Source organism: Argentina anserina, chromosome 2, assembly GCF_933775445.1.
Source record: "Argentina anserina chromosome 2, drPotAnse1.1, whole genome shotgun sequence".
Taxonomy (NCBI): Eukaryota; Viridiplantae; Streptophyta; class Magnoliopsida; order Rosales; family Rosaceae; genus Argentina; species Argentina anserina.
In genome coordinates, this window is record NC_065873.1 from 20,751,204 (window position 1) to 20,762,810 (window position 11,607).

Below are 11,607 nucleotides of genomic sequence, written 5' to 3' on the forward strand. Positions count from 1 at the left end.
ATTAGCACTAATTTCGTTCCTGTTCCGGGAGAATTACTATTCTACCCTTGTGTGTGTCTTAACCTAATAGGTTTCCTGTTAGGAGATAGATTAACATCTCCGTAATAGATTAGGACTCCGAATCCTACGGGATTGTGGTTTTGTAATGCCTATATATAGGCCCCCATATCATTCAATAATACACGATTATTTTATCCTACATCAGTTCCAAGTTTTTCAAAGAAATTCTGCCTGTCTGCCACATACAGTATTAGGAACGCCACCTCAAATAAGGAAGCAGATCGATCGATTGATATAGTTAATTAACGTTCTAGAATATTAAAAGCTGAAATGTTGAATTAAAGATCGGCCAACTTGTATTTAAGTTTCTAAATAATAGCTAGTTCAACCGAATCGACCTAAAAAACAAAGACTGTCTAGGTCATAATCATATATATAATAGAATACCAAGTCAGAGAGATCTGCTGCAATCGGAGCCCGATCCCCGCCACTTATTTATATGAAAATAAAAGTGAAATAGACAGACCACAATTTCGGAATTTCCACGTTTAGAAGATAAGATAATTGACACCAAACAATTGTTTATTTCACACTATCGTGGAAGACGTAGTATGCAAGGCACCTGCTGCGTTTGACGTACTGGTGATGTTCAAACGAAGCTTTTCACCAGGGAAGTCGGAGCATTTTAAGGACCAAGGTGTGAGTCCAGTTTAATTTGTTGGCGCCAACGTAGCTTTCACATTATATGAAAGGGAAGAAATGATCGGAAAGGTCTGACTTCATGTCGAAACTGTCTGCGTTCTATTATAAGGGTCCCTTTGGCGCGCACTGTACGTAGTCACAAAAGTTCTAGGAAGATCGATCTACATGATAATTCGATCAACTGATTAATTGAAATTGTAAGTAACATAAAAAAAATATAATTAAGTGGTTGGAGTACTCCCAAATTTTGAGTTGAAGACTCTAGATCGATATGCCCTGCTGGAACTGAGCCGACACGTAGAGTACGTACTTACGCAACTTGATGCAAAACAAAGATCTAGAGACGTAAGCAAAGGAGGCGCAGAACTAAAGATTAGTGTTCATCTTTTCTCATATCACCATAAGCGATTCAATATTTAGATATGCTATTCAAGATCATCTCTACAAAATTTCATTTAATTCGGATATCGTTAAGGTATTGAAATTAGATTAAATCAATGAATGAATTAAAACTGTTCAACGTGAATCGTTCGTGTAAATCTCAATTTTAAAAGCTCAAACCATTATCAAATTGGATGAAACTTTGTAGAGATGATCTTGAATAACATACTTAATTATTGAATCACTTATGGTGAAAACATTTGACCGAAAAGTGTGCCAAAATTAGAACTTCACTCTGGATAGAGAATATATATATGCGCTTATGTCTCCTATTATCATCAACTTTCCTTGTATGGTTCGGAGTATAGCCTTTTCTTGACTACTAGGAAACCATTGAATCTTTCCTCATCTTTCCTCGTTCGTCTTTCCCTTTCTTGACTAGGAAAGAACACCGCAGGCTCTCATACATTTCTGAGAGTCTGATCTGATCTATCTGATACTACCATCACCTTTCCTAATTTGGTTCGGACTTCGGAGTAGCCCTTGACTACCTAGGAAAGCATTGAATCTTTCCTGGTACCGCTTCTATCTTTTTCCCTTTCTTGAATTACACAGGCTCTCACAAAATTGGTTTCACCAGCTCTAGGATCGCATTCTAGGATCACAGCCTCAGACTCCATGGATCCCATGATTGAAGGAGCTAGAAAGCTTGACGAAACCCAGAAACCTAAACTCTAAATGCACTAGAAATACTTTCAATTACTTATCCAAGTTCTAAGAATCCACTAGCGCACTTTACATGAATGAGGTGCTATATTTTTTCAAAACCTCTATAAGCTATTACCAATCTACCGGTCAAGAATGATATCTTACATGAGATAAAACTACAAGTTAGTCGCCTTTTGATGCATGCAAGCTCAAGGCATTCAAAATTCACATTCAACAATTAGTTCAGCTGCTGCGCCCATAGCCCCTACTCCACCAAGTCCCAGTAATGCCATAGCCAACTCTTCCTCATTCCAGAGTCTTAGTCCCTTGCTCAGTCTCTTCAACACTTCCACATCAACTTCCAGCACCCATTTCTGAGTGCAAGCCACCATCAAACTAATGAAGCCTGATACATATGCTCTCCACATGGCCCAGTCACAACCAAGCGAAATTTTCCCATCTAGCGCACTGGCCAGAAATTCCAAATGCGCCCCTAGAACCTTTGGACGACGTTTTGATGCTGGTGATGCTGAGTCCACACCCCAGGCAAATGTCCCACAAAGAACTGCAAAGTATGCAACAGCATAACCCCCCAGCATGGCCACCATGCCTCCAGATTCTCTGCCTTCCTGATCCAAACCATGGCCCGATATAAACCATGATGGTAGAGTTTCTTTGATCAATGACTGGACTAAACTTGACCCACCCGATATCCGAACTAAAGTAGCCCCAAGCGAAGCTGCAAGCCTGACACGAGCCATTGCTGCAGTAAGAGAAACCTGTCCATATCTCATCCCATACTTTGTCTTCTTCAATTTCTCCACTCTCTCTCTTTGTAACCCACTACTTGCAATATCTCTAACGCAAAGCATTAGAATAGAGAGAATCTCTTCAGTCATGAACATTACATCTCTCACAGACCGATGAACACGCAAGTACAGAATTCCAGGGGCAACTGGAGTGATCCCACCAGAGAAGTGGGAACCAAAACCATGGCCAAGGAGGCCACCCACACCACCATTGTTGTAAACGTGAGAGGAGCTTAGCCCAAGAGTTGATGTAAAGCAGCTCTTAAGAAGCTGGACTACAGCATCAGCATTGTGGTGGAAGACGGTCTGAGAAGCACAAAACACAAGGTAGTCACTCCAGCGCTTTACCTTCTGGGCCCATAATGAAGCTAGAATGGGCATGGATGGCCAAGGGCAACCAGCAGCCAGAGAATTCAAGGCTGGACCAATCAGGGTTAGGGCACGTTCAGAAGCTTTATCAAGTTTATACGTTATTGTGAGACTGATGAGAGCAGCAAAGGGTAAAGGAAGCGTAGCTGGAGCGCTCCCACCTGCAAACAAAAAATGAAAGGCCAGAAGTGTCAGAAGATTGACTGTCAGAAGTTTGTAAATATATTAAAAGCCACAATTTCACTTTTCAAATTCATTGGTCATTTTAATCTCAATTGGACAGTCACTTTTCATCATCACTAGAACAGATCTGTGAAGCCCTTCTAGTTTAAAACAATAGCAAGAATCAGGAATCTGGAAAATGTTCGTCCGCAAAGTTCTTTTTTTTTTTTTTTGCTTTTTGCTTGTTGTTTTTTGTTTTAAAAAGGCGATAAAGGCACATACCAACTGCAAGGCTAGGCACATCAACACCAGTGGCAGCTAGGATTTTCTTAATCTGCTGCTCAACAATGGATAAATTTGCTGCAGGGCTTGGCCAATCAGTTCCGTTCATAAATGCTGGCTTCCATATTCCCCGTGTCACTTCAGCCGAAAAATAGCTTACCATGGTTGCCAAAGTTGCTGGCAGATAATCAGCAAGATCTTTCAGTCCTGAAATGAAGCACACAAGGATATTTAACAACTAAGCAGTGCATTGTCTACATGTTCAACTCAGTAATAAGAATGCTTAAGTCAGTTTGGTCAGATATCCAGATACCAGAGTAGTTACATGTATAATTATTTCTTAACTCATAATTGATAGGTATATTCTTTCTTTTAAGCATACGATATTCCTTGGGGCAATTACAGTATCTGAATAGATTACTGGTATGAACAGAAATACAAGGCACAAAAGGTACTGGTAAATAATTACGCAATATGCTACAATATTGTGACATTTTTGCACATGTATACTTTTTAACTGAATGTCAGACAATGGTGAGATTGCCTACATTATGACTTCTATTTAGTAAACAAGGCATGTATCAACATAATAAACATACATATTTAGTCTGTGTGCGTGTGTGTGTTTTGAGTGTATATTTTATCTGAGTAAGATAACAAAATAGCATAGAATTTTAGACCTGATGTGATCTTACTCATTGCGCATTGAGCCATTTAGCTTAAAGTACTTTCACATGGAAAACTCAAAATATAACTTTTTCCATATACCTCAATTCTTCTCAGTCAAAATACCTCAACATGACGATACCCACTAAACATTACTGCTTGCTTTTATATTAGTATGTACAGAGAATCAACATACCTGTAGCCAGTTCACGGGGAGAAAGTCTTCCATGGGCACAGGCAGTAAGAGCAGCATCAAGCACAAATGGAGTTGCTTCAAGGATGTCCCATGCTGGAACTTTCATTCTAATAGAAGACTCATCAGTTCCTGATGCAGACGAATTACTGCTCCCTGAAGTTGCAGGAGTCACAGGGTGACTGCTTCTGTTTATTTTTCTAAACATCACGGTCAGGAGGGCATCAACAATTTGATGAACAGGAGTTCCAGGGACAAGCCCAGAAAGGGTGGAACAAATACATTTTTGATGCTGCTGGTACCAGAGTTTCAATTTTGGAAAGGAATCCATAGTAATTGGATCTGAAGAAAAGGTTATAAATTTTGAAACTCTTTTGCTTTTAATTCGATCTAGTGGTGAAGTACCATAGGATGCTAATCGAGCGTTACGAAGCACCAAGAGGTATTCCGGACCAACTTGGGTACCCACAGTCGGCGAATCCCCCATCATGTGTTCAAGAGGGGGATGATCAAATCTCCATAACCTCAAAAGAAGTGTAAAAGCATTGGAGAAAACTGCATGACATGAGAGCTCTTCCCCTGTTGTAGGAACCCATGAGGGATTGGGAACACTCGATCCAAAAACTTCACAGATGGGCATTAGTGCAGATGCAAGTAGTGGAACCTAGAAGTTGATAGAAAAGTGAATATAATATCAGTTTTAGGCCCTGAACGGCTCTTTTCTAGAACTTAATTGTGTTGCATGGAGAGAACAAAGCAAAATCATGCATGTTTACAAATGTTAGTTGATTGAAGATGCGGAACAATTTAGACAGTTGATAAAGATTTGGTTTGTTTTTAGCTATACAAGAATCAAGCATAGGCCTAAGTGCCTAACAAGTCTAGGAGACATTAAGAAGAAACTGTCCTGAAATTAGTATGTGTGCCTATCTAAAAACTTCTTGTTATAAATACGGAGAATATAGAATCCTTTTCAAGAATATCTAGAGATATCATATGAAGGACAGCAAAATTTATGAAGCTTAATAGATACTAGGTGGTATCACCCCCTTAATTCATCTCAATGCAATATTCATTAATACTCAATAGATAGACTAAAATTAGGAGACATTAAGAAAAAAACTGTCCTAAAATTAGTATTTCTGCCTATCTAAAATGCTCTGGTTATAAATACAGAGAATATAGCATCCTTTTCAAGAATATGCGGAAATGTCATATGAAGGACAGCAAATTTTTTGGAACTTAATAGATACCAGGTGGTAAGATAATTTATCTTGATGCAATATTCATAAAAAAAAACCCAATAAATACCAGGTGATTAATGTTTTTATAGAAACTTACCAATCCAAGTAAGGAGAAAATCTGAACAGTATCTATAGATGATACACCAACCAGAAGAACATTAAAGAATGAAGCATAGCTGATCAAATGGCTAACACTCCCTGAATAATCTGCAGGAACCGGAGGGGATAGCAGCCTTATAATGAAAAGGCAGGAGTGCTCCTGAAATATAACTAAATTAGATGAGAGAGAGAGAGAGAGAGAGAGAGAGAGAGAGAGTGATTTCACACCTGTATATTCCAACCACGAACTAGAGACGCCCCACAAAGAATGGTAGCCGCAGATATCTTGTCCTCATCTGAACCATTGACTGCAATCTCATATATTTTCTCAATCTCTGCTAAGCTTCCATCAAACCCATGAGCTTAAATTCAGTTGCCATACCATTGGATAAATTTACCAAAAAAAAAAAAAGCCATCTGATATTTCTTGCTTTATGAAAAAGAAGGCTACAAGCCTACAACTGAAGACCAGAGTCATTGAATCACAAGAAGTTAATGGGTACTATGGTGTCATTGCTGCTATAGGGATACTTTCAGCTGGGTACTACAGACTTATCCCATGTGTTGAACTAGGCTTTGGCAATACCTTTATACGCTTGAGTTTGTAACACTCAGTTTCTGTAACAGCAATTATTATCCTTTCTTAAGACCTAGTAAATACAGTGGACGGTGGTGGTACAGGAGTTCTTCAAAAAAGTATATAGGGGAGGGGTTAAATCTAGCAATACTTACCAGACAAGTGTCTGCATCCATCTAGTCAATTTAACATGCCATGGCAATTTCTTGAGCTTGCAGTTGAGGTTTTACATTCAACCACATCTTCCACTAGAATACTAATCTGAGTAATATCAGATTGAGTGGCTTGGGTTTGAGTACATCTCATCCTAAATTTGCAAATGTTCATAGACCTATAGACGGTTGTGGGGTGTGGGGTGGCAGGTGTTACATGGAAACAGAAAAGAGAAACAATAAAACGGAGAAAATGTTGTAGTGATGCGTGTAGCAGCATACCTAGAAGCTGGAGTTGTAACCAAAGCGCTAACCATTGATGGAGTTAGAGGAGACCCTTTCATTATTGAAGACCAACCAGGTACTTGGCCAGACACATTGCGCAGTACCTGGTTGCTGCTGCGCACATAACCTGGCCAGAAATATGCTGACGTGTCTAGTAGGTTCCGAGCAATACAAGCCTCAACGATTAGATGCCGCAGATTTCCCGCTGCAAGACAAATCAAGAGCTTGAGGATAAATCAGGCTATCTTCTAACATCCAAATTGCAAAGATGGAAGGAAACTTCAGGACTTACTACAATTTATTGGCATGTCATTCACACTAATAGATTCATAGTAACCATTACTGACGGTAAGGCCTGATCTTAACAGCATGGCCTTGGCAGCAGCTTGATTGGCCACTGAAGAAACAGACTGAGGTGTCACTAATAAGGCCTCATGATCACCTAATACCTGTAAGCTGGTAATTAAATCCCTGCGAAGCTTTCCCATAGCCTGTTTTTCCTTCCCTTGGTTAGTAGGGTCCCGCTCAGTTTCTTTCAACTGTTCAGCTTCCTCTTCTTCAACAAGATTTGTAACAGCAAGTGTTGTTATAGACAGTAGCATGCATAAGCAAGTATCAAGGCGAGGAACAGGTCCTTCCCTCGGATCTCTTTCCTAAAAGACCATATAATAACCAATCAATATGTATCAATTCAACAGAACACACCATAAGAAGATTTGAATACAGCTACTAGGATCTACTGTACAATCTGCATGCAGTTCCTTCACTTAATTACAATTGTTGTTGAGTCAACTAGATATAGAGATTCCTACATATTACAGTCAAGATGTGCCCCGTCAATGATTCAAAACAAAGTCGTTGGCCAAAAGCAATAGCAAAACATAATGATATTCCTGGAGAGAAAATAACTGAAATTAGAGCTAAAAGTTGAAGCTATAAATTTCAAGGGGCAAACATGCAAGTCACAGACCCAAGTTCTTGGATGTCACAGCTTCCCTTATTCTAGTTAACAAGGTTTTGGTCTCAGCTTTGGATCAAATTGAGCTTTAGTTGACGTGCTCATTTGCACCAAATCTGACCGCCGTACTCTAACCAGAATAATATTTTTACCAAGTTCTTGGATATCATGCATATATATAATTATATATTACCTAAAGATATATGTGACCATGTAAATTGGGCTTGGGTGTGATGGTATGGATGATCAAACATCAGTAACACTTGAAGAACGGGAGAAGAAAAATTATATTCCTAAGAATTATCCAACTAGACACAGTAATGTGTATTTAGAAAAAGATATGCGTAGATGCCTTATGTAGAAAGCTGAATCAGTCTTAAAGGCATCTTCCATTATCAATTCTTGGGAATCAATTCTTACCCTTTGAAAATGTCCTTTAACCAAGATTTTTCTAGCATCAACTGCAATCAATTCTTACCCTTTGAATTAGACGCAGAGCTGCAATCCACAGCCCTAAAAATGCATTTTGCCATGTAGTCCCATTAATTGCCTGCAGAGCCTTTACCAAACCTGCAATAAAGAAGATCATTATCACAGCCTGAGAGGACAGGATTCTTATCAACTACAGGTATGCAAAACAGAAATAATAATTACAGAAGTTGCCCCGCACCACCAAGAGTTTCAATGGCACTAGTTGCTGCTACTTCCGATCCATCCATAGCATCTTCAAGAAAGAGGTCAATAGGAAGCCAAAAGGCAGACGAAGTAGCCCCATGTGATTGACAAGCAGAAGACATTAAGGATCCAAAAGACAATACTGCATGAAATTTTTGCCTTGAAATTGTTTTGCCTTCCCTAGTCAAAAGTTGGCGGGAATCAGATGTCAGCTGCAGAAGGGACTCGGGAGTTACATGTTTCATAGTCCTCAAAATCGATGAGTGTGCAACGAGCACTTGCAGTTGCTGAATGAAACCTCTCCAATGTGATGGCCTATTAAAGAAACACCAACAATATGGTATCTCAATTCAATAATGCTTTTTAAACTCTAATATGAGATTTAAAACTAGTCAAACATCAGACCAATGTTTAGTATAACTGCTGTTTTATTTTTCTCCATCACAAACACAACTAACATTTATAAAACAGAAAGAAAAAGGTTAATATGTAACAAAATAACTAGGTCCTTACATATTTCGACGGGCCAAGTACAAAATCCTTGAAGTTACTTTGTTTTGAAGAAGCTCTTTGATTATCTCAATAGCCATGGCAGTATTTGCTTTCTTCAGGCCTTCATTTTGCTCACTTTTGTTTTCATTAAAACTACCGGTATCATCTATTTCCATATCTTGTGGCCTAGTAGGCCATCTGGAGCTCTTGTCTGGAGTCAATTCGAGCAAACGCTCATCATCTAATGATGCATCAAGTAATTGCCATATGATTGAAAAGACAAACTCAACAAGAACAACTCCAGGTTCACACACTGGAAGGCCAAATTGTTGCGAAAGTTGCAGAACATCCTGAATGGATCTTATGATACTGTAATCGCATCAAGATATGTGTTAATAATAGTTAATTGAGCATAAAGCATTAAATTATCAGGGCACATCAAATGGAAGAATCACTGAATAGGCATTTCATGATGGTACTTGAAGACTATGATAGATCTACTACATACATAAGACAGACCTTTAATTTTCAGTGCTCTTTTCAATGGAATCACCACCTGGCGGGATATGGAAAGGCTTTATTATTGGTGTTAATGACTGTCGATCAACACAGGTCTTTACCTCTATAGAGGTATGAGGAGAATCTGACTACCTATTTCAAAGACTACTGAAAGACTTTTATTTAGAAATTGCATCTTTAAATATGATTAACTTCCAATAAACTCAACAAAACAAAAAATATTTTAAACTGGCAGGAATGGAAACACCTAATTGTCCCTAATAATTTCAGGTTGTCATGAAGTATTGAGATCAGACTATATATCATAATAAGAAGGCATATGAATGAGGGAACTTTTTAGGGAGAAGTGAGCAATGATAAGTGCATTGTTGCAAGACAAGAACAAATATGAAACTTACTTCTGCACATTTGGTCCATTCAATTGAGAAGAAAATATAAATGTATGCCTCTTAAGAAGTTCCATATAAAGCCTATATGCTGCAGGGTGAATGTGCCGATTTGGAATAACCCTGTAATAGACAAAGAAAAATTGAAGGTCAACTTTTATCAGTGAAGTAAGCACTAGCAAAATGATAACTGATGATGCAACAGCCGCATTGCAGACAACAGAAACAAAGGTGCCAGACTGACAGTTGAAGTCTAAGACAAATTATGCTAATGCACGACGCAGATGTTAAAGGCAAAATACTTGAAGCTTTACATCATACATACAATCACATCATTTTTGCCAACTGAATAATTTCTTCACCGAGCACCGACTCGGTACCTTTGAGCCATAAGACCTTCAAATATACTGTCACTATATCTTGGGTGCAATTCTATCTTCTAGAATTTTCAGTTTCCATCTGCAGTTATCTGTATGCTATTTCAACAAGTCCCTATGAGTCCTCCTTTCCACGATTATAGGAGTTAGTTAGAGCCTAGCTTTATAATGAGAGAGCTGTGCCAGATTTTATGTAGCTGGTGACTGAATAAAAGAAGTCAACTTCTAGTACTTGCTTTCTAATCGTCACTTCATAGGTGTATTACTATGTGCCAAAACGATAATTTAGTCAATACCGATCCTTTAACATCTCTTGACCCCATTGTTAGACACCTGATTAATCATAGTTCACATTAACTTGTATTCCACAGTAACATTAACTCCGGCATTTCGCAAACACCTATTCTTAAACGAACCAAAGAGGCTTGCTCGACTACTTAACCTCATTTCTTTTTAAATGTACTTAAAAATATCACAATTCAACAGAATAGGCCAACCGAATCGGTCACTAGATACATCTCTCTAAGCAATCCTAGAGCAATTTAGTGCATTCTAAACAGAATCTGAGTCAAAACTGGCACTAGAATACGAAATCGACAACTCGAGAGAGAGAAATGGGGATGTAAGTAGTAGTCGTAGTAGTTACTCGGTGGAGAGAAGAGCGAGGACGAGCATGGGAGGGACGATCTTGACGGCCATAGCCTTCTCGAGGAACTTCCACGTGATCGGCACGTGATTGGCCCAGCAGATGTGGGAGACGAGGAGGTGTGCGAGCTCGACGGACGGCAAGGACACGGCGGCGGAATTGAGGCTGGAGCTGAGCTGGAGGGCCCAGAGGAGGGGGTCGCTGCTCTTGTCCTGAGCTGACTTGGTGAGCTGGAGGACCGAGTCCCATAGCTGACTCGGCGGTTGCTGCACAGCCATCGGAATCGCGGTAGGGGGAGGGTTAGGGTTTCTCAGGTCACTGCAGGGAAGAAGAGGGGGAGAGAGAGAGAATCTGAGAGCTTTTTATTGCTTTGGTGTTTAGCTTGTGTGTGATTGCTTTGACTGACGAAAGAACAAAGCAGACGCTGCCTCTGCTCTATTAGTCTCTTTTCATTGACTGCACTGCTCAAAATATGTGATAAGTTGAAAATGAAAATTATATAAATAACAATGAACACCAATTCCTTTTTTATTTTTTCTCTCCATAAGCAGAATACAAATACAAATTTCTTCTCTAAAAAAATATTACAAATTAAAGCTTCTTTTACAACCTCCTCTAACAAAATAAACTATAAACTATGAACGCAGGCATAAGTTCTCAAATTATTGTGACAAAATCAATGTAGTACCCAGACTCATAAAACTACCAACATAGTACACAAACTCACAATTCACTATTAACGTGATACATCATGAGTCCCCAAACCTCATGACAAGGCCAAAGTGATACCTAATCTTATAAAATGTAATATCCAAACTAATAATTCCCTATCAACGTGATGTCAAAGATTATTTTCTGGCGCGTTACAGTCTGTTTTATCAAGTATTGTGCACGTGCCCTTTTAAAAAATAGTAAACATGACATC

The 11,607-nt window shown here is 39.0% G+C and overlaps 1 protein-coding gene across 1 annotated transcript; it reads right to left on the bottom strand.

The window, feature by feature from the left end:
* Nucleotides 1-1,500: 1,500 nt before the first annotated feature.
* LOC126782225 (mediator of RNA polymerase II transcription subunit 33B) lies at nt 1,501-11,087 on the bottom strand. Its single transcript, XM_050507436.1, has 12 exons — nt 10,683-11,087; nt 9,672-9,782; nt 8,776-9,123; nt 8,258-8,577; nt 8,066-8,157; nt 6,922-7,282; nt 6,627-6,834; nt 5,844-5,958; nt 5,614-5,775; nt 4,276-4,936; nt 3,414-3,620; nt 1,501-3,130 (listed from the first exon to the last, which is right to left on the bottom strand). The coding sequence occupies exons 1-12, from the start codon at nt 10,958-10,960 to the stop codon at nt 2,010-2,012; spliced, it is 3,984 nt and encodes a 1,327-aa protein (XP_050363393.1). The 5' UTR covers nt 10,961-11,087; the 3' UTR covers nt 1,501-2,009.
* Between the last annotated feature and the right edge of the window lie 520 nt (nt 11,088-11,607).